The following is a 24,960-nucleotide window of genomic DNA, read 5'->3' on the forward strand; positions in this document are numbered from 1 at the left end:
TTTCTCTTTTATCTCTTTACAGTTTAAATTGTGACTAAAACTGAAACCCTGGAATTTCTATAAAAATTCTAACCATAAAAAGACCAAAAAGTCTTATTAACCAAAAAGAAAAGAAGCTAAAACAAAAAACACACAAAAATAAACCACTCCATGATTGGCAGCTTGTTGTAGAAAGTAGAAAATTCAAAAAAGCCACCCACAAACCTGTCTTGGCTAATAGACTCACCAAAAAAAAGCTACCACAGCTGTTAAAAAAGAAAATTTATTAAACGTGTATCTACAACAGCCCCAAAATCACTCCCCCCCAGACAAACGTGTACGAAAAAGCCATCACCATTTCGTCGATTGCGATTAAACGCAGGCCAACGCTGCCGCAAACGCCAGCGAGTGCCCCACAGGTGTTGTCACCCAAACGACAGTGTGCCGCAGCTGTATCGGTTATACCAGCCAACGCCGCCAATCCAGCAGCAGCTCAACTAACACCCCAAATACAATACGCCACAGCACCCGCTAGCGCCACCGCCGCCCATCAAGTCGCCTTGAAAGCCGGTCATCAACAGTTTGCCTTTAATACAGCTGCTGCTGCTCAATTAGCTGCCACAGCAGCCATTACAGCCCACTCACATCCCCACCACCAGACACAAGTGGCTGCTGCAGCAGCTGCGGCCGCTGCTGCTGCTCAACATCAACGTAATATAGCTGCTGTTGCTGCTCAACATATAAATCCAGCAGCCGCTGCTGCTCTACTCAATCACCAGTTTAGTCAGGGAGCCACACACCAGCAACACCACCAACAACAACAGGCCGCTGCAGCTGTAGCAGCTGCGGCAGCAAACGCTGCTCATCAGCAACATTTGGTATTGCAACAGCAACAACACATCTATCAGCAACACCAACAGCATCAACAGTATCAACAACAGCAACAACAAATTAGACACTTGCAACATCAACAACAACAGCATCATCACAAACAACAACAACAACAACAACAGTTATTAGCGGTGACAACACCTACTGCCACAAGCAACCAACAAAGTTCCACTACACCCTCATCGACTACATCTCCTAACGCCTCTTTGGTCTCCTCCACCTCGTCAGTTAACAACAACAACAACTCAGTTAGCATCAATAATTCTCTACATTCCAACGACTCGAATACATCGTCGTCCTCATCAAAGACCGCAACACCCACACCAACAGCTACATCAGTGGCAACAACTGCCACCACAAGTAACGACTCTCTAACCACAGTCAATAGTAACGGTTGCAACCAGAACAACAACAACAGCAACTCATCGAACAACTCGACAACAACCACAGCGACTACAACGTCAACAATGGAAAATCAAATGTCTTTAGCACCATTGGGATTATCGCAAAGCATGGATTCGGTTAATACAGCTAGTAATGAAGAAGAGGTAAGTGATGGGCTCTAATTAAATTTTTAATTTAAGATTTTAAGACGACAATAGCCCCCTTTTTCTATAGAAAAATTCTTTTTGAAGAAGACTGTTTTCCAATAGAAAAAGTTTTTTTGAAGAAGACTGTTTTTATATAGAAAAAGTCTTGTTGAAGAAGACTGTTTTTATATAGAAAAAGTCTTCTTGAAGAAGACTGTTTTTATATGGAAAAAGTCTTCTAGAAGAAGACTGTTTTTATATGGAAAAAGTCTTCTTGAAGAAGACTGTTTTTATATGGAAAAAGTCTTCTTGAAGAAGACTGTTTTTATATAGAAAAAGTCTTCTTGAAGAAGACTGTTTTTATATAGAAAAAGTCTTCTTGAAGAAGACTGTTTTTATATAGAAAAAGTCTTCTTGAAGAAGACTGTTTTTATATAGAAAAAGTCTTCTTGAAGAAGACTGTTTTTATATAGAAAAAGTCTTCTTGAAGAATACCGTTGTTATATAGAAAAAGTCTTCTTGAAGAAGACTGTTTTTTTTATAGAAAAAGTCTTCTTGAAGAAGACTGTTTTTATATAGAAAAAGTCTTGTTGAAGAAGACTGTTTTTATATAGAAAAAGTCTTCTTGAAGAAGACTGTTTTTATATAGAAGAAGTTTTCGTTAAGAATATAGTTTCCTTATAGAAAAAGACTTCTTGAAGAGGACTGTTTTGCTACAGAAAAAGTCTTCTTGAAAAATACTGTTTTTCTATGAAAAAAGTCTTTTTTAAGAAGACTGTTTTTCTATAGAAAAAGTCTTCTTGGAGAAGAGTGTTTTTATATAGAAAAAGTCTTCCTTACGAAGTCTTCCCCTATAGAGATAGTCTTTCTTTGGAAGTTTGTTTTCCTATAGAAAAAGTGTTCTTTTGGAAGTCTGTTTTCCTATAGAAAAAGTTTTCCTTTGAAAGTTTGTTTTCCAATAGAAAAAGTCTCCCTTAAGGAGTCGGTTTTCCTATAGAATAGTCTTCCTTTGGAAGTCAGTGTTCCTATAGAAAAGGTCTTCCTTAAAAAGTGTCGGTTGCCATAGAGAATGTCCCCTTAAGTAATACAGTTTTTATGATTAAACGAAGTAATCAATTTGACGAATTGTTTGCTTGATTAAATCATTTTCTTAATTCAAATAAATCATAAATAACTGGTTTGAATGAAATTTAACTAAAATTATTTGATTTTAAACAAAAACTTATTTAATATCTTTTATCTGACTACTCCCACAAATTTAATCACCAAAAAAATCTCTAGTCATGTTTTAACATCAACTCAAATTTTAATCGAACAATTGATTTTACATTTTATTTCTATCCGCTTCCGTTTTTTTCCAACATTTCATCCTCCCAATGTTAAATAGAAATTTTGTGTATTTTTTATGTTTTTTCCAATTTTCTCATTAATTTAAAGTTCATTCAACCATAAATCTCGTTTATGCAAATAAAATTTTAATGTCCTTATATAAGAGATGGCAGGAAAAACAAAAAGAAAACAAGATGGTGATCCTTAAAGTACCAAACTCTTAGCTAACAGCAGCATGATTGAAAATTCATTTTGTGTGTTTTTTTGTTCTTGAACTATAAAAACTGTCCTTGCTAACGAGAATGTTCGTTAAACTTGGAAAAGAAATTAAACCATAATGTCTACATTAAAATTAAAATACACTCCATAAAGCAAGAGCGAACAAAAATCCTAGAAGACAAGAAAAACTTTAAAAGAAAATTTCCCCAAGAAAAGCCAAACAGAATGTTGAAAAAAAATCAAAGAAACTTAATTGAAGTAGACGGGTAAAATCTATGTAAGAAGTTTAAATACAAGCAAATGACCTTCAGTTATTTGGAAAGAAATATATAAATCTAAAGAAATGATAAAAAAATCTTCAAATGTAGTTGTAACATTTGAGATTTTCTTGTAAACTGGGAATTTGAAATTTGATTTAGACATTTGTTTCTACTTTTTAATAAAATTTTTTTTTCTCCCCCAAAAATATGCTTTAGTTTTAGGCCTATACGCAATGTCGGTAGTTATGCTTTAGTTTTTGTTTGTGTGTTTTACCTTTTTTATTGTCTTTGTAGTTGATGTTATTGTATTATTGCTAAGGGAATTAACAATATTGGCTAAGGGAAATTAAATTCATTTACACATTCTCTCTCTCGCTCTTTTTGTTGGTAGCTTTAGTGTGTGAAAACTTTTGAAACCAATAAAATATCCTTTTTCTGTTTTTGTTACGGAAGGCAGTAGGCTGAGTTATAAATATAATTTGAGCTTTATGTTTATTTTAAATTGAAACGTATTTCAATTAAAGTTTCTAGACAAGTGGTTATAGCGTCTTGTTTGTTATAAGACATGACAAGTAATCATTGTTTTAGACAGGTCTTAAATCAATGAAGAAATAAATACTAATATTTAGAGTTCTTAAAAAGTTTAAAGAATAATGAATAAGAGAGTTTGTGTAAAATTTTCAATGTCATATTCTATACAAAATTCTCAATGCGATGAAGTTTTACGTTGAAAATTTCCAATGCGATGATATTTTGTATAGAAAAACTCCAATTCCTTAATGTTTTCTATACATTGTTTTCAATGCAACAATATTCTCTATAGAATAATGTCAATGCTATGATAGTTTCTACACTAAATTTATACTGTGATGATATTATCCACACAAAATAATCAATGCAAATAAATTTCGTATATAACATGTTCAATGAGATAAAGTTTTCTGTACAAAAATTTCAATGCAATGATATTTTCTGTGGAAAATATTCAATGCGATGTTTCTTTAATGTTTCCTATACAATATTTTCAATACAGCAATATTCTCTATAGAATAATGTCAATTCTATTATAGTTTCTACACTAAATTTATACTGTTATGATATTATCCACACAAAATAAGCAATGCACACAAATTTTGTATATAAAATGTTCAATGAGATGAAGTTTTCTGTCGGAAATATTTCAATGCAATAATATTTTCTGTCGGAAATACTCAATGCAATGAAGTTTCTTACTCGAAATTTTCAATACGAAGATATTTTTTATATAAACTTTTCAATGCTATAAAGATTTCTGTAATATATGCTCAATGCGATGCATTATTCCACAATAAATTACCAATGCGATATATTTTTTCTATAATAAACACTCAATGCGGTAATATTTCATGCAGAAAATTTTCAATGCTATAATGTTTTCGATACCAACTTTTTAATGACATAATATTTTCTATAGAAAATGTTCAATGCGATAATATTATCTATAGAAAATGTTCAATGCGATAATATTTTCTATAGAAAATGTTCAATGCGATAATATTTTCTATAAAAAATGTTCAATGCGATGATATTTTCTATAAAAAATGTTCAATGAGACGAAATTTTCAATAAAAAATGTTCAATGTGATGAAGTTTTTCGTACAAAATATTCAAAGCTATGTAATTTTTCTCATAAAATTCTCAATGCAATGAAATTTTTTAAGCAGTATTCTCAATGCAATATTCTTTTTACAGAAAATTTTCAATGTGATGAAGTTTCCAGTATAAAACTTTCAATGCGATGATATTTTCTTCATGAAATTCTCAATGCGATGAAATTATGTATGAAAAATTTTCAATGCAATGATATTTTCTCAAGTAAAATTGCATGGTAATTTCTTCTATAAATGCGAAGAAGTTGTTCATACAAAATAATTAATGGCATCAAGTTTTCAATATAAAAAGTTCAATGCGATGAAATTTTTTATATAAAACTACTATGTAAAGATATTTTTACAGAAAATTTTCGATGTGATGAAGTTTTTTATACATGATCGATGCATTGATAATTTCTGCAAAAAAATTTCAATCCAATAAAGTTTCCTATTAAAAAACTTCAATGTGATGGTATTTTCTACTAAAAATGTTCAATGCGATTAAGTTATTCATATAAAATATTTAATACATTGTTCATACAAAATATTTAATGCGATGAAGTTGTTCATACAAAATGTCCAATGCGATGATATTTTCTGCATGAAATACTCAATGCGATTGTTGTTTCAGCTAAAAATGTTCAATGTAATAACGTTTTTCATACGAAATATTAAATGCGATGAAATTTTTCATACAAGATGTTCAATGCGATGATATTTTCTGCATGAAACACTCAGTGTAATTATCTTTTCTGTATGAAAATCTCAATTCGATTATATTTTCTGCATAAAAATCTCAATGCGATTATATTTTCAGCAAGAAAATCTCAATGCGATGATATTTTTGCATGAAATACTCAATGCGAGTATCTTTTCTGCAAGAAAAACTCAATGCCATTATATTTTCTGCATGAAAATCTCAATGCAAGTATCTTTTCTGCATGAAATTCTCAATGCGATGATATTTTTGCATGAAATACTCAGTGCGATGATATTTTCTATATGTCAATGCAAACAATTTTCTGTATGAAATTCTCAATGCGATTATATTTTCGTCATGAAAATCTCAATGTAATGATATTCTGCATGAAATTTTGAATGCGATTATATTTTTTGCATGAAACTCTCAATGCGACTATATTTTCAGTATAAAACTAACAATGCGATTATTTTTTCTGCATAAAAATCTCAATGCGATTATATTTTCTGCATGAAATTCTCAATATGATGATATTTTCTATATGAAAATGTCAATGCGAATAAATTTTCTGTATGATATTCTCAATGCGATTATATTTTCTGCATAACATTTTCAATACGATTATATTTTCTGCATGAAAATCTCAATGCATCTCAATGCAATGATATATTCTTCATGAAATTCTTAATACGATTATATTTTCTGCATGAAACTCTCAATGCAAGTATCTTTTCTGTATGAAATACTCAATGCGATTAAATTTTCTGCATAAAAATCTCAAAGCGATAATATTTTCTGCATGAAATTCTCAATGCTATTATCTTTGCTGCATAAAATTCTCAATGCTAATGTATTTTCTGCATGAAATTCTCAATACAATGAAATTTAATATACAAAATTGTCAATGCGTTGATATTTTCTACAGAAATAGTTCTATGAAATGAAGGTTTCTACTGAAAATATTCAATATAATAATTTTTTACAAAAATTTGTAATGTGTTAGCGTTTTCTACACAAAATGCTCAATGCGATTCTCTAAATAAGAATCTCTAAAGGAAATTTTCTTTGCAAAATGTTGAGTGTAATGATATATTTATGGAAAATGTGTTTAATTGAGAAAGAATCTTACAAAAATCTTTTGGAAATTATGTTTAACTTAACACTTTGACAGTAAACTTCTAAAGAAAAAAAGCGATTAAACTGAACTTCAGCTTATTTCAAAAAAATTTATAAGAAAAGGAGAAAATCTGCTTAAGAACTTCATACATGGTCAAGTTTGTTTAGACAGCAAAAACCTCATCTTATTTTAAACAAACTATTCAAGGTATTGAAAACAAATTCTAAGACATATTATTTATTTTGTTCACAAAACACCAAAACCAGCTTTTGACATTTTACTCTACTTGTGTTGTGATTTTTCCCCATTTTTTTGCTATAAGATACTTTTTCGTGTAAATTTTACGCATTTATGATTATATACTTAAAGAATTTATGCTTTTATTTCTATATCAAATAGAAATATCTATATGTGTCTTCTTATATTTTTTTTAGCAAATAATTTTTATTTGTAAACCATAATGTTTTATGCATACTTGACATAAAAAAAGCTTAACGCATACATGTTATAACTTATACACAGATACAGCTATAAATATACTAGCAGTTTTAAAGGGAGTCAATGTCTCCACTATAGAGAGTAATTTTCTTAAATTTTTTCTTTAAAAATCTGAAAAGCCTTTAAACCTGTTTATCTTTACTACAGAAACTAGTTATTTAACCCATCACAAGTAATGTATTAAAGAAATAATTGTTCATATAGTTGATACCCAGAAGTACTCCTGAATTACTTGTTCCAGGCAGTCATTATATATGAAATATTTTTATGTTCACAATCTTCAAAAAGAAATCATCCACAATTTTATCTTTGAATTTTTAAATCCTTAAAAAAATCTTTCGGTTTCACATCTACTTACAGTTGTTTGGTAATAGAAATACATACTTGAAAAATTTCTTAGAAAATTATATAAATAGAGAAACAAGAAGATAGAAAGAGAGTAAAGCAAATATTATGATAAAAAAATGTATTATAAAAGGATTACAAGATATTAGAAATATTATAAAGATGTTATGACATCTACTTAATAATGTTATTTAAAGAAATAAAATATTACATACTCAAAATGTAATCTTAAATACACTGTAAGGTACTTAGAGAAAAAATTGAATTAAAAAGGTTAATAGCAATCATTTTAAAATAAAACAAGAAGTATTTTCAATGGGATCATTTATTATGCAAAATATGTTCAATATGATGATGTTTTCTTTGAAAAATGTTCAATGCGATGTTATTTTCTTTAGACATTTTTCAAAATGATCAATGCCATGAAGTTTTTGTGTCAAATTGTTCAATGCAGTGATGAATTTTGAGGAAAATTGTCAATGCTTAAATATTTTCTTTCAATAATTTGGAATTGGATGAAGTTATTCAAATAAATTGTTCAAAAAGATGATATATGCTTTGAGAAATGTTCAATGCGATGAAGATTTTCATATAAAATGTTCAATGCGATGAAGTTTTTCATATAAAATGTTCAATGCGATGAAGTTTTTCATATAAAATGTTTAATGCGATGAAATTTTTCATATAAAATGTTCAATGCAATGATGATTTCCAAGCAAAATGTGCAATGCGGTGACTTTTTCTTTAAACAAATTTTAATGCGTTGAGTTTTCTATTTAAAATATACAATGCGATCATATTTTTTGTAATAATTAACAATCCTCTAAATCATTCTATCTAAAATGCTCAATGCAATGATATTTTCTGCAGAATAGTTTCAATGCAATCAAGTTTTAAATAAAAAAAGTTCAATGCAAAGAAATTTTCTGTCAAGAAGTTTCAATGCAATAAAGTTTTCTACACAAAATGTTCAAAGCAATCATATTTTTTGCTTAAAGTGTTCAATGCGGTGATATTATTTAAAGCAACTGTTCAAAGTGATAAAATTTTCTATAAAAAATTTCAATGCGATGGTAATTTCTGCAGAAAATATTTAATGCAATAATATTTTCTATTCAAAATTTTGGATGAAGTTTTCTTAACAAAATGTTCAATGGGAGTGTATTTCATGACCCCAATGTTCAATGTGTTAAAATTGTCTATAAATTTTTTTAATGCGATCATATTTCGTGCAGAAAATCTTCAATGCAATAATATTCTCTATACAAAATGTTCAATGCGATGTTATTTTCTGGAGAAAAATTTCAATACGATGATGTTTTCTAAATGAACTGTCCAATTAGATAATTCTTGCTGAAAACATTCAATGCAGTGATGTTTTTTACACAAAATGTTCGATGCGATGGTATTTTATGCCCCAAATGTTCAATGTGATAAAATTTTCTATAAAATTTTTCCCATACGGTGATACTTTCTGCCTAAAATTTTGAATGTTATAATATTTTCTATTCCAAATCTTCGATGCGAATATATACACAATTATTAAGTCGATCTTATTTCAATGCGATAGAGTTTTCTATATAAAAGTCGATCTTATTTCAATGCGATAGAGTTTTCTATATAAATTATTCAATGCAATGTTATTTACTGGAGAAATTGTTATGCTGTTATACTGTTATGTTTTCTAAAAAAAAAAACTGTCCAATGTCATAAAAGTTGCTGAAAACGTTCAATGCAATTATGTTTTCTATACAAAATTTTCAATGAGACGATATTTTATGTCACAAATGTTCAATGTGATCAAATTTTCCAATGTCGTAATACTTTCTGCGTAAAATTTTCAATGTTATAATTTTTTCTATTCAAAATCTTTAATGTGCAGATATTTTCTACATAAAACGTTCAATGCGATAAAGTTTTCCATACAAAATGTTCAATGCGATATTATTTTCTGAAGAAAAACTTCAATGCAATAATGTTTTCTAAAAAAACTGTCCACTGAGATAATGCCTGCTGAAAACGTTCAATGCAATGATGTTTTTTAAACAAAATTATCAATGCGACGATATTTTTTATACCAAATGTTGAATGTGATAAAATTTTCTATACAAATTTTCCAATGCTACATAATCTTCAATGCGATATTATTTTCTGCCAAAAATGTTCAATGCAGTAATATTTTCTATTACAAATGTTCAATGCGATAAAGTTTTATGTAAATAACTTTCAATGCAATAAAGTTTTCGACACAAAATGCTCAATGCGATCTTAATTCTAGCAGACATTTTCCCGTGTGATGATGTTTTCAAAACAAAAGGTTCAATGCAATGATTTTTTCTAATAAACATATTCAATGCGGTGATTTTTTCTATTAAAAATATTTAATGCATTACTATTTTTTGCGAAAACATTTCAATGCAATAAAGTTTTATGTAAAAAAGTTTCAATGCAAAGAAGTTTTGCGAAAAAAAATGAAATTTCCTACACAAAATTTCCAATGCGATGATCATTTTTTCACAAAAGCTTCAATGCATTTGTGTTTTCTATTCAAAATAATCATTGTGATATTATTTTCAGGAAAAAAATTCTATCCAAAGTAATCAATACATATTCTTGAGAAAATATTCAATGCGATGAATGTTTCTATACACAAAATTTTTTTAATATTTTTTTTTTATTTAAAATAAAAATTTCTGCAATTTTGTAAAAAAAATCTTAAATTTTCTGTTTCAAAATTTTCGTTATTGAAAAGTAGTATCTGCTAGTTTACACTAATGTATTTGTATTTTATATATCTCTAACTTCCTCTGACATTTAGCACTCTAAGTGTCTCTTGCAAGCTCGATATTTTGTTATCACAATCGAATCTTCTATTTTATTGCCATAATTTGAGTACATTTTTATGTATTTTTGTTAGATTTTTTTTCTGTTATTTTAAAACATTCATAATATTTTATTTCCATTTCCATGTATGTGTGAGTGTTGCGTTGTTATGGTTAAAAACCATAATAACTAAAAGCTCACGTATTTTTCACAACAATATTGCAACGATTGACATTTCAAATGTAAAAGTATTTTATGGATTTTTTTTTTTTTTAAACTCTCATATGTAAGTGGTATGATTTTATAGTACGGAAGTTTATGTATGAGTATTTTTATGTTTTAAATATGTTGTTGTTGTTTTTTTTTTACAAATTGACATTTGAGATAAAATAACGTTAATAAAGTTTTGTTATAAAATTATGCTTAAAAGGAAGTTTGACTATTAAAATTAAGATATGAAATTTTTATTATTTACTTATTGGTTTATAAAATGTAAGATTTTTAAAGATTTTTTTCTGTTTTATAGCGGGAATAAACAGTTTAAAAAGAATTTTTATTAGAATTAATATTAATCATACGTCTTGGTGTACTTTAGTAATAAATGTTAAGGAAAATGTTTACCCGTGCTTTCTATAGACTAATCTCTTTACAATTCTTTTGATAACTCTATTGACTACTCTATAGACTAGTCGCAAGATATCTGGGGTATCTGGTTTATATGAAATTTTAACATTTTAGATATTAAATTCGATTTAACTATATCCGTCCGTCTGTTTTTTTTTTTAACAAAAAATATTTAAAAACTCCAACCCCTTGTTCTGGTTTTAAGCAAAACAACAACAAAAAAATCTTAAACTTTATTAATTAAATAACAATCATACGCTACGATAAACCTTGTTAATTAAAAACAAGTATTTAATTCACATAAATCATACGCCCCGTAGTTTTTTGTTTCATTTCACATTTCATTTGAATTATTTTGCAAAACTAAACACTCACTCTTTGAACATTTTCTTTTTTTTCAAAACAAAAAGCAAGAAAATATTTGTCAAAAGAGGAAAAAGGGAAAAAAAGAACACTTACAAAACAGGAAATAATTTATAATTTATTTAGCACATCATTCATTAAATCATTAGAAATAATAAAAAACACCTACATACTTACAAAAAAAACACACATAGCAGAGATTTTTCTCTACTTTATTTCTAGATACACAGAAAATGACCTAAATATGTTGTTAAAGCAAAAATTATGTACCATAGGAGTAGCAAAAGAGTTGATAATTTAAAATTATTAAGAGTGACTTTGTGCTAAAGTTAATAATTCTTAATTATACTATACATACACACACACACATACATACAGCAGAAAATTGTGTTTAAAATGTTTATGATTCTTTTCTTTTTTTGTAAATTTTTCTTAATCACAAGAAATGGCGTAAAAATATGCGGTTTCTGTTTCTTTTTTTTTTGCTCATTTGCAAAAGACAACATACATTTTAATTTAAATACATTTTTAATAAAGAAAAAGAATGTAAACATACAGACACACACATAACATTACTGGCCTTTGGCTATTTTTTGTCTCATTCTCTTATGGAACGCATCAACTTGCCTGCTGCTGCTGATGATGATGATGAGTCATCAGTTTTAATTTTGTAATTTGTACGCTGGTGGTTGTTTAAATGTTTGTTCGTTAGTGTATACATTAAGGCGCCACCTTTAACTATCGTAAATGTATTCACACAACACACACACATACACTTACACGCTTTTAGCCATTTTATTTATCTTTATTTTCCAGTTAAAGGTTTTTTTTCAGCATAATGTTGCTGTGTTGGCCAAGTAAAAGGTAAGAGTTTGATTATCTGTGGTAAACGTGTGTGTGTGTGAAAAACTTTATATATGTCTGCAAGTGTGTGTTGTTGCTTTTTTTTACTGCCTTGACCCTAATTTGTTTGTTTCATATAACTATGGTTTTACTTTTTCTCTTCTCATCAGCTACTTCCCCCCTTCCCCCTACCTGTCAACTCATTACACTGATTTCAATTTTTGCGCTGCATGAGTTTTTCTCATTCTTACTTTTATATTTGTATTGCATTTTAATGTCATTAAACATCAATATTTTTTACATTTAATGCAGTTGTTGTTGTTTTTCCTTTGATTTAATAAAAATTTGCATATTTTACATTGTTAAGGTAAATTTAATGAAATTTGTTTAATAATTTTAAATGAAATTGTAAACTGTTTAAAGAAATGGTCATGATTTTTAATTACTAATCTTTTGGATTAAAAAAATATATATATTCCCGATATTTAGTTTTTGTCTTGTATATTAAAGGAAAGGTCTTTCGCTTACCTTTCATTTGCTATATAATTTGAGAAAAAAGATATAAACTTTTTAAAACCGCTGATGATTTGGATGTCTTTTAGTTCGTTTGTTTATAAAACCCCTATTTTGGTCCATATTTTGATATTGTGTTTATTAAGGGAAAGGTATTATAAATGCATTTCTTGGGATATATATTTTGCCTTGATATATATGAAAAATCATAGGGTTTCGGAATTTTTGATCATATTATGGTCACATATTGCTGATTTTAAATAGAAAATATATCAAGAGTATTACTAATAGAATTATCTAAGATTTAGATACTCAAGATATCTGGGGACTTCAGAAAATTCATATCAACTAACGATATATTCCATATATAGAGGATATGACCTTATATAAAAAAAAAATATAGGGTTTCCGGAATTTTCATGAGACCTACGATATTATTAAAAATTATTACTAATAGGATATCTGGGGCCTTCAGAAATTTCATATCATATATATATATATGTATATCAAATTATTGTCTATATAAGCAGAACATATGGTCCGAAGTTCATATATATAAAAATATTGAAAAAATTATGAGGTATTTAATCATATTTCCGACATTTATGGATCGATATTGCTGCTTACAAATATCAAAATTCTTCAAAGTTTACTTAATAAGATCATAAAAGAATAGGAGCTTGAAGTTATCTGGAGTCCTTAGGAACTAACTTCCAGCAAACGGTATATTCTGTATATAGGTATAATATGTATATCAAATGAAAGGTCTTTCATATACCTCTCCTCTGACATGCATATTTTCTGAATGCAGAACATACGATATATATCTTCAAATAATATAAATATAATGGATATATCAGAATTTTGATTATATCTCCGATATTTATGGATAGATTTTTTTGGTTTAAAAAAAAGAAAAAGGTTCTCTGCGGAATATCTAATAAATTGAATCAAGATGAGAATCTCATAGATATCCAGAGTCTCCAGAAAGTTGCTTTAAACACTCATGCGTACAGACAGACGATTATTGCTAAATCGACTTCGCTATCTTTATGTATTCGTTATATTTATATAGTATAGGGATAAGTCTATTAACCATTCCATTCATTAGTTATATGACTTTTAAGTTGACATAGACTAATAACATATCGACTAATCTATTGACTAGTCCTAAGATAGTATATGGAAAGATACCTCTAGTCTGTCGGGACTATAAACTGTATTTCCTTGGAATGATTTGACATGGGATAGCACCAGATAATCTGATACTACGGATGGCCTGTTGCCCGCAGGACTTGTCCTGATTGGTCAGTTGGTTGTGGTTCCTTCGGGATCCACGTAGTGGCTGTGGTTTAAACTCAAATTCGCGGGGAGATAATGTTGGTTTTAGGACTGATATATCCAAATGCCATATATATGTGAGTTCTCCCTCCGGTGCTGTTGATATCTCAACAGATGTCACTGGGTGATGTGACAGAGTAACTTATGCTGGATTCCTGAACCCGTTGAGTATCTCTTACTCTTCGCGTGGTAGAGCGCCAGTATAGGTTGCGGATTACTCAGGATGATACTTGGTAGTTGTCTGTCATTCCATAGATCGTTCTTAATGGTCTGAGAATGGAACTGATGTAATTGGTGAACGATCGCGAAGACTCTTCTGCCCGACAGGAGGCAGTATAGGTTAGGGGATTCTCTGGTTGATATTTTGTAGTTGCTTGTCATTCCGTAGATCGTTCTTTATGGTCTGAGAATGGAACTTATGTAATTGGTGAACGATCGGGAAATACTCCTCTGCCCGATAGGAGACTAATACTGCTTTAGTAGACCTTTTTCCTTTAGGGAATTTCTCGGTACTGTTGCCATCTCAACAGGATTCATATTGTTTGATGCTACGCGACTTAAGGTTGAGGTCCGTTCACTCAACTTGTCGGGGCAATTATTGGGTTCGAATTGACTTTGAAAATTCCTACATTCTTTGTCACATTATCTGACATACAGAGGAATCCTGATTTATTGGCTGGGTATTTCGGACTACCAAATATGTCTCTAGGTGCTGTTGGCGAATCAACAGGACCATCTCAGTAGTGTGGTTGCGTGGGCTTTAAAAGGTTAAGGAATGCACTGGAATGGGTCATTTGTTGATGGCGGATTGCAATTTGAATAATGCTAGCTTTCATGTCATCAAAAGGGTGGACAGTGATTGCTTTCTCCTTGTTGGGGTTTGCATTGGGTTTGATCCCATGCTGCCTGTCATATCGCAACGGGGCTACTATGGCAAGAGATTAGAAAGCTCGAGTACTTCAGCAAAGTGCCTGTACATGGACCGTCACAGCCATGTGCAAAAATTGCCACCTGAGTTTTTCATAGAAAGATTCAAGGGCGCGTGGTAGACCATGTCAAGTCTACCCAGTGGATGAAAAAGACCACCGTGAAATAAGGCCGTCAAGACAGGTGTTCAGCTTAACCATTTAGACATCTTGTCTGTCTACTGCTCATTATATGTTCTATCGACTATTCTAACCACTAGGCCATACACTAGTCTATTGACTATCGGATAAGTAAAGCCTTAAACCTACTAACTCCCCCGTATCTCCCCGCCCTAAAAAGCCGCAAATTATTACTTTACCCCAAAGGGAGTTCTATATCTGTTTTTTTCTCTTTTTAGAGAAATAACTTAACTTGTTGTTAATGTTCATATTGCATGTCTGATAAACATTTATATTACAAAACACAAACTTAATTTATAAGAAAAACAATAACAGTAACAGAAAAGAATTGGAGCATTAGCACACAGGTATTTTTCAAAAAAAATATATATATTTTATAAAAATTATTTTATATTAACAAAAAAAAAACAAAAAACCCTTTATGAGGCATTTTCCACCAAAAATATGTAACAACAAGCAATTAAATTATACAAAAGGTTTAACAAAATGTCCTTCTTGGTAAAATTCTTTAATATTTATATCCTTTTGGGCTAAAAGTAACCATATTTTTTTCTTTTAAGGTTTCCATAAATAATAAATTTTTTCAGAATTTTGTTTTGTTGGTTACCTCTTGTAAATTACTTTTGGTCACGAATTATTTTTTGCTGTTTTATGTATTTAAGTTAATGCTTTTTTTCAGCTACTTAAAGGTTGCTTTTATATTTATTTTGAACAAACATTTTTTTAACACTAACACAAAGAAAAATTTTGAAAAAACTGATATACAGCAGTTAAAAGCAGTGTTAGGCAAGAATAAACAACAAGGGCTGAGATTAGTAAATAAATTAATTACAAACAAATAATAAAATTTACTATCTACTATAGATCATAAAATTAAAAAACGAAATTTACAATTAATGTCATTTTAAATATTGACAAAAACTTTCTCTTTATGCCGCCCACTAACTTGAAAGCTAAAAACTGTTTATTTCAAATTTTGATGACCTGTGTATGTTTACAACTTTAACTTTATGTCATAAACACATAAAACCTATGTATACAAAAGTCTCTTTCGCTCACACACACACACACACTTACCTTTAAACTTCCACTTATAGGTACATTCAAAGCAATATTTTATATCCTGTCAACTTTGTGTATATATAAGATTTACTTCTTTTCCAAAAAGACGCTAACTCTACTACTATCAGTGTATATATTTTTTTTTTTTGTTTTCCTGTTTAAAAAATTCTATTCTTCCTCTAATCTTAGAGACATAGGAATGTATGTGTGTGTGTTTGTTTATGTATAACTGTCATAAAAATGACATAAATATAAACATTTTTCGTGTTTCATTTTAGGTTTAAACAATATTTTACAACATTTGACATTTAGCGTGTACGTTTTTAGGTAAAACAATCTATAATGTTTATGACAACTACAATATGTGAGAGTTTTATTAAATAAATCATTGTGGGGAAAAGGTACAAATTTTTGTTGCAACTATTAAATATATTGATTATGTAATAAAATGTAAAATGTGACAATAAAATTTGATTTGTTTTAAAGTTTCGAGGGTAATTTTGGGGGGTTAAACAAAGTTGCAGTTTTTTAAATTGGAACGGGAACTTTTTTTTTTGGCAATTTTTCTTTCTTCAACTGATACATTTTGGATTTTTTAGTAATATTAAATATATAAACACTAGCTATACCCAGGGTGTTTTGCTAACCTAAACACAATATAAACAAGTAAGAAATTATAGTCGGGCGAGGTCGACCATATAATACCTTACACCTGTTATAAAATTAAAATGTGATTAAGTTTTCATAATAAAGCATTTAAGTTGAATTGTACCTTGCATCAGAGCTTAAGTATAGCCATTTATTGTTGAATAAAATTGTGGACATTTAAGTCAAATTTTGAAGGGGGCTTTGTATAGGGGCTATGGTCAAATGAGACCCTATAATTATAAAATTTTTGAGGGTCATCAAGGCTAGTATAGAACTTGGTTTTGCAGCTTTTTGTCGAGATACGAGTATATTAAACATAACTATGAACTTAAGAGCCTTATTCGGCGGGTTCAGTTGTATGGGGGCTAGGTGAAATAATGGACCGATGTTAACCATTTTCAATAGGCTTTGTCTCCGATACCATAGAAGATCGTGTGCCAAATTTCATTGAATTATCTTCAAAATTGTGACCTGTAGTTTGATTACAAGGTTTACAAGCCCTATTCGGGAGTTCAGTTGTATGGGGGCTAGGTGAAATAATGAACCGATGTTAACCATTTTCAATAGGCTTCGTCTCCGATACCATAGAACATCATGTGTCAAATTTTATTAAATTATCTTCAAAATTGCTACCTGTAGTTTGATTACAAGGTTTACAAGCCCTATTCGGGGGTTAAGCTGTATGGGGGCTAGGTGAAATAATGGACCGCTGTTAACCATATTCAATAGGCTTCGTCTCCGATACCATAGAAGATCGTGTGCCAAATTTCATTGAATTATCTTCAAAATTGTGACCTGTAGTTTGATTACAAGGTTTACAAGCCCTATTCGGAGGTTCAGTTGTATGGGGGCTAGGTAAAATAATGGACCGATCTTAACCATTTTCAATAGGCTTCGTCCCTGTGATAATAGAAATTCATGTACCAAATATCATTGAATTATCTTCAAAATTGTTTGATTACAAGGTTTACATGGACAGACAGACAGACGGATGGACGGACGGACGGACAGACAGACGGACTCAGAAAATGATTCTAAGCTGATTGGTATACTTTAAGGTGGGTATAGGGTCAATATGATTGTGCGTTACAAACATCAGCACAAACCCAATATATCCTCCCCACTAAAGTGGTGTAGGGTATAATAAAAACCTCCTTCATAATTTTTATGATTAGAGCTCTAAGATGGGGGACTATATTGATTTTTTCATTTCGTTTGTAACACATCGAAATATTGATCATAAATCCACAAAAGTATATATATTCTAGGTTCTTATTAACCTCTAAGACGATCTAGCTATGTCTGTCCATCCGACCGTCTTTCTGTTTGTTTGTCTGCTTTTCTGTCTGCTAGTATGTCTGTCTGTCTGTCTGTCTGTCTGTCTGTCTGTGTGTCTGTCTGTCCGTTTGTCTGGCTATCTGTCTGTCTGTTAAATGCACGATAGAGCCCGAACGTAAAGAGCTAGAGAATTGACATTTTCCACAAATTTCTTATAGGCAAGGTTTCTTTGGTATTGAAAATGGGCAATATCGGCACCCAGGATATGCTATCGCTTCTCTGAGCGTTTTTCTTTCAGATTCATTCTAAAAGAAATTGGGTATCATATTAATTCATGTAAAATGCATTCTACTTTCAACCTAACCTATCTATTTCGATTTTTAATTCAATTGTTTAAAAAAAGCTTTAGTTTTGTCACATTTTTATAATTTAATTATAAAAAGGATTATACTAATTAGTCGCAGCTTCAATTAATATTATCAACATAAAAGTATGGTTATGTATTTTTTGTAATAAAATTTGAAAACATAATCCTTTTAAATGTTCATTAATACCCAATAAAAAATTATTTATATGTCTGTATGTCAAAAAAAAAACCTATGCAAAAAATTTAACAATTTAACAACAACTTCAATAAAAAAAACTTAAAAAAACTACAAAATTAATTACAGCAACACTTGCATAATATAAACAAAACAATAAATATTTACATACATTTATATGCACTAACATACTTACATATGTATGTGTGTAAAAACACTACATAAAATCCTTTCCTCTTTTCCCATCACTAAAACCCATAACTACGTACTTTGGCAAAAATAATTATTGTTTTGCAAAAAAATCTACTTAAAAATCCTTTTTTGTTCATCAATACAAAAAAAAAAACTACTAGGAAAATATTTTAGCATTTTCCTTACACCAAGAAAATTATACAAACATATATATGTACATATATATGCAAGTATAAATGTAGTTATTTTCCTCTCAAACAAAATTATAAATATGTATGTATGTGTAAGACTATTTCCTGTTTGCTGTTTTACACACTGAGTGGAAGGGGGGTAGTTAGGGTGTAAAGTTTAATTACAAACTATTTATTAACATACATAAATATACATTTATTTGCATGTATGTAAGTGTGTGTACGCTTAAGCCTTTTGTTTGTCTGGAGAGCAAAACTACAAATGCAAAGTTTACTTCCGCTTTTTCTCTTACAATGATGTGAAGGCTGCGTTGAGTTTAAATTGCAGGTAAATGGGGGGCAAAAAGTGGGAAAGAATTATTTAAAATAAAAAACAATTTTATAATTCTATACTGCAACGTCAAGAAAAAATCTTGGCAATTTTTTTTAGATTATTTTCGAATGATTTGTGAAAAGTAGGTTTTATTTAAAGTGGAGAGAAAAACTAGGTATTAAATCCTGGAAAAGAGGGAATTAAATTAAAATATTTTTTTTTAATTTTAAAAATCGTATCAGTGAACAAGTCTATTAACTAGTTTATGGACTAGCCTGCATACTATTCTATTGATTAGTATATGGTCTATAGGGTCCGGTTTATGGCCTAGTATGTGTACCAGATTATTTACTATTAATAGACATAATCTGTCGACCGTTTGGTCTATTCTATGGACTTGTCTATCGCATAGTTTACGGATTATAACTATTGACTATTCTATGAACTAAACTAACTATTGACTAATTGATTGACTAGTTAGTCTACTGACTAGACTATTAAATGGTCTATTGACTATTGTCTATTCTACTGTCTAGTCTTTTGACTATTCTATTGCCTAATCTATTGACTAGTCTATTGTCTAGTCAAGAACTGGTATATCGACGAGCTTATAGACAACTCTTTTGTCTCGTCTATTGACTAGTCATTCGAGTAGTCTTTGAACTAGTCTATTGACTAATCTACTGACTAGTCTCTTGACTAGTCTATTAACTGGTCTATTAACTAGTCTATTGTCTAATCTTTTGACTAGTATCTTGACTAGTCTCTTGAATAGTCTATTGTCTAGTCTATTGACTACTCTATTGTCTAGTCTATTGACTAGTCTTTTGACTAGTCTATTGTTTAGTCAAGAATTGGTCTATTGACGAGCCTATAGACAACTCTTTTGTCTAGTCTATTTGGACTACTTTGACTAGCATATAGACATGTCTTTTGACTAGACCATTATTTATTCCATTGACTAGTCTTTTGACTTGTCTTTTGACTAGTCTATTGTCTAGTTTATGGACTAGTCTATTGACTAGTCTATTGTCAAGTCTATTGACTGGTCCATTGTCTAGTTTATTGAATAGTCTATTACCTAGCCTATGGAATAGTCTTTTGATTATTTTATTGTCTAGCCTATTTGCTGGTCTTTATACAAGTCTATTGTCTAGTCTTTTGGCTGGTCTACTGACTAGTCTCTTGACTAGTCTATTGTCTAGTCTAGTGACTAGTCTATCGGCTAGTCTTTTGACTAGTCTATTGTCTACTCTACTGACTAGTCTATTGTCTACTCTACTGACTAGTCTTTTGACTAGTCTATTGTCTAGTCTTTTGGCTAATCTATTGTCTAGTTATTGAGTAGTCTATTGTCTAGTCAAGAACTGGTCTATTGACGAGCCTATAGACAACTTTTTTGTCTTGTCTATTGACTAGTCATTCGAGTAGTCTATGAACTGATCTATTTACTAGCCCATTGACAAATCTTTTGACTAGTCTGAGGGATAGTCTATTGTCTAATCTATTGACTAGTTTATTGTCTAGACTATTGTCTAGTCTATTGACTAGTCTTTGAACTGATCTATTGACTAGTTTTTGGACTGATCTATTGACTAGCCTATAGGCAAGTCTTTTGACTAGACTATTTCTAGTCTATTGACTAGTCTATTATCTAGTTCTTTGACTAGTCTATGAACTGGTCTATTGGCTTGCCTATAGACAATCCTTTGGCTAGTCTATAAACTAATCTATTGAGTTGCCTATAGACAAATCTTTTGACTAGTCTGAGGGATAGTCTTTCGACCAGTAGATTTACTAGTCTATGTAAGTTACAGATCTTTTACTGGTTTTAATAAAGATTTGATGTTTCTAAAATTTATTTTGACTTTTTTAAGAGCTTTTTATTTGAAAACTTTACTTTGCAAATATTATTAGTTTAAAACAAAAAAAAAATATTGTCTAACAACTAATAAAACTTGTCATTGATTAGGGATCTTTGCCACAAAACTCTAAACAACAAGTTTGTTCTCTATATTTTGTTGCTATTATACAAAACAAACTTTTATTTATACTTTAAGCTGTATATGACACTATAAAAAATCGAATAAAAACAACAGAAAACTATTGCTAAATTATTAAAAGTAACAAACTAATTTTGTATAAAAGAAAAAATTGTTTAAACATTTTTGCCAAAACAATAAACTAACATGCCACATGCTGTAAGTAACAGCTTGACATAAACAACATTTTTTTTTTCTAGTTGGGTATGTTGCATTAACTAAGATAAGTTACAGTTTTTAGTTTTTGATATCACAACAAAAGTGTAGCAACTTTAACGAGGCATGTTTTTTTTTCAAAAAATTTTAGTGGTTGGGGTATAAAAATAGAGAAACTTTTTAACACTTTTAAACATTAAACACTTAGTAGATACTGACACTTATTTTAAAGCACTTAGTGTGGACAACTATTATTTGCTACTTTTATCTATATTAAGCTTTTAAAATCAATATGATTAGGTTACTGAGAGAGGAAAGGAGATGGTCTAGTACATGCTAGTGAGGTTTGTGTTACAGAAAAGGTTAAAAGTTTAATTGTGCTTGACAACTTCTACAGTTAAAGGCAACTTAAAACAATGGTTTAGTTTACTTTTATTGTTAACACTTTGTGGCAAACAGTGACACTATAAATTTCTAAACTTTTTCTTTCAAAAGCTTTACAAAACCGAACAACTATAAGTTCCCATTTTTAACATCTGTCCTATTTTTAAAATTTTATATTTTTTACTTTATTTAAAGGACAAGTGCTGTTTTTCCTCTTGGTCATGTGGGCAAACATTTTCTTTTTATTAGTTTAATTTCATGTGCATATTTTATGCATTGTTAAGAAAACATTATAAAATGACACATGGAAATGGACTCTAAAGTGTCATTACTATTTTTGCTCTTCTTTATTTTTATACAAAAAAACGTTTTTATGCTCTAACATGCACACATTTCTTTTATGGAAACTATAAAGCTAAGAGCACTAGAAAGAAACGTAACGGAAATAAGTTTTGAGGAAAAGAAAAGCATACAAACACATATTATTTTTATTTCCTACACAGACTATGACAGCCAAAGTAGGATTCTTTGTGGGCTATTTTAGTAATGAGTGACACTTGGGCTGAGTATTTGTATAAGAAATTTTATATTTTAAAGGTATTTAAAGCAATAATTAGAAGAGAGAAAAAATAGTTTAATTAAAAAGATAAACATTAAATAAATGTCATTTATTTCATCATTCTTAAAAAAAGTTTCAGTTCTAGTTCATTTCAAGTTCAGTTCTAGTTCAGTTCCAGTTCATTTCTATTTCAGTTCTAGTTCAGTTCTAGTTCAGTTTCTAGTTCAGTTCTAGTTCAGTTCTAGTTCAGTTCTAGTTCAGTTCTAGTTCAGTTCTAGTTCAGTTTCAGTTCTAGTTCAGTTCTAGTTCAGTTCTAGTTCAGTTCTAGTTCAGTTCTAGTTCAGTTCTAGTTCAGTTCTAGTTCAGTTCTAGTTCAGTTCTAGTTCAGTTCTAGTTCAGTTCTAGTTCAGTTCTAGTTCAGTTCTAGTTCAGTTCTAGTTCAGTTCTAGTTCAGTTCTAGTTCAGTTCTAGTTCAGTCTAGTTCAGTTCTAGTTCAGTTCTAGTTCAGTTCTAGTTCAGTTCTAGTTCAGTTCTAGTTCAGTTCTAGTTCAGTTCTAGTTCAGTTCTAGTTCAGTTCTAGTTCAGTTCTAGTTCAGTTCTAGTTCAGTTCTAGTTCAGTTCTAGTTCAGTTCTAGTTCAGTTCTAGTTCAGTTCTAGTTCAGTTCTATTTCAGTTCTAGTTCAGTTCTAGTTCAGTTCTAGTTCAGTTCTAGTTCAGTTCTAGTTCAGTCTAGTTTCAGTTCTAGTCAGTTCTAGTTCAGTTCTAGTTCAGTTCTAGTTCAGTTCTAGTTCAGTTCAGTTCAGTGCTAGTTCAGTTCTAGTCAGTTCTAGTTAAGTTCTAGTTCAGTTTTAGTTCAGTTCTAGTTCAGTTCTAGTTCAGTTCTAGTCAGTTCTAGTTCAGTTCTAGTTCAGTTCTAGTTCAGTTCTAGTTCAGTTCTAGTTTCAGTTCTAGTTCAGTTCTAGTTCAGTTCTAGTTCAGTTCTAGTTCAGTTCTAGTTCAGTTCAGTCAGTTCTAGTTCAGTTCTAGTTCAGTTTCTAGTTCAGTTCTAGTTCAGTTCTATTCAGTTCTAGTTCAGTTCTAGTTCAGTTCTAGTTCAGTTTCTAGTTCAGTTCTAGTTCAGTTCTAGTTCAGTTCTAGTTCAGTTCTAGTTCAGTTCTAGTTCAGTTCTAGTTCAGTTCTAGTTCAGTTCTAGTTCAGTTCTAGTTCAGTTCTATTCAGTTCTAGTTCAGTTCTAGTTCAGTTTCTAGTTCAGTTCTTCAGTTCTAGTTCAGTTCTAGTTCAGTTCTAGTTCAGTTCTAGTTCAGTTCTAGTTCAGTTCTAGTTCAGTTCTAGTTCAGTTCTAGTTCAGTTCTAGTTCAGTTCTAGTTCAGTTCTAGTTCAGTTCTAGTGCAGTTCTAGTTCAGTTTTAGTTCAGTTCTAGTTCAGTTCTAGTTCAGTTCTAGTTCAGTTCTAGTTCAGTTCTAGTTCAGTTCTAGTTCAGTTCTAGTTCAGTTCTAGTTCAGTTCTAGTTCAGTTCTAGTTCAGTTCTAGTTCAGTTCTAGTTCAGCTTAGTTCAATTCTAGTTCAGTTCTAGTTCAGTTCTAGTTCAGTTCTAGTTCAGTTCTAGTTCAGTTTCTAGTTCAGTTCTAGTTCAGTTCTAGTTCAGTTCTAGTTCAGTTCTAGTTCAGTTCTAGTTCAGTTCTAGTTCAGTTCTAGTTCAGTTCTAGTTCAGTTCTAGTTAAGTTCTAGTTCAGTTCTAGTTCAGTTCTAGTTCAGTTCTAGTTCAGTTCTAGTTCAGTTCTAGTTCAGTTCTAGTTCAGTTCTAGTTCAGTTCTAGTTCAGTTCTAGTTCAGTTCTAGTTCAGTTCTAGTTCAGTTCTAGTTCAGTTCTAGTTCAGTTCTAGTTCAGTTCTAGTTCAGTTCTAGTTCAGTTCTAGTTCAGTTCTAGTTCAGTTCTAGTTCAGTTCTAGTTCAGTTCTAGTTCAGTTCTAGTTCAGTTCTAGTTCAGTTCTAGTTCAGTTCTAGTTCAGTTCTAGTTCAGTTCTAGTTCAGTTCTAGTTCAGTTCTAGTTCAGTTCTAGTTCAGTTCTAGTTCAGTTCTAGTTCAGTTCTAGTTCAGTTCTAGTTCTGTTCTAGTTCTGTTCTAGTTCTGTTCTAGTTCAGTTCTAATTCAGTTCTAGTTCAGTTCTAGTTCAGTTCAGTTTGATATGTTCTAAAATTATAGAGATTTGTTATTAATCTTATTTAAACATTTCCTTTTCTATTATATATTCAAAATTATTTAGAAAATGTCACAAAACCTTAACAAAAACTCAGAAATTCCCCAGATTAAACAAATAGCTTTAAGCTTTTAAAAATTTGGCATCATTTTCTTTCTTGCACTGATTAAATTTTAATTAAAAATTTTCTTAAATAAGAAAATAATAAATAATAAACATTTCCTGGTTAATTAAAATCCTGATGATTAAACCTATTGTATAACAAAACAAAGAGCTCTCATTTTG

The 24,960-nt window shown here is 30.1% G+C and overlaps 1 protein-coding gene across 1 annotated transcript in view; it reads left to right on the forward strand.

Moving 5' to 3' along the window:
* Positions 1 to 269: 269 nt before the first annotated feature.
* LOC119601657 (mucin-5AC-like) overlaps positions 270 to 24,960 on the forward strand; it is a gene marked incomplete at its 5' end in the record, with an annotated part of 173,973 nt that continues 149,282 nt past the window's right edge. Inside the window, 1 exon segment of the mRNA XM_037952733.1 lies at positions 270 to 1,418. Within this exon segment, the coding sequence (XP_037808661.1) occupies positions 270 to 1,418 (1,149 nt within the window).

This window comes from Lucilia sericata, unplaced genomic scaffold (genome assembly GCF_015586225.1).
Source record: "Lucilia sericata isolate MDLA Ls3-8-SP2 unplaced genomic scaffold, ASM1558622v1 Contig000184F_arrow, whole genome shotgun sequence".
NCBI lineage: Eukaryota > Metazoa > Arthropoda > Insecta > Diptera > Calliphoridae > Lucilia > Lucilia sericata.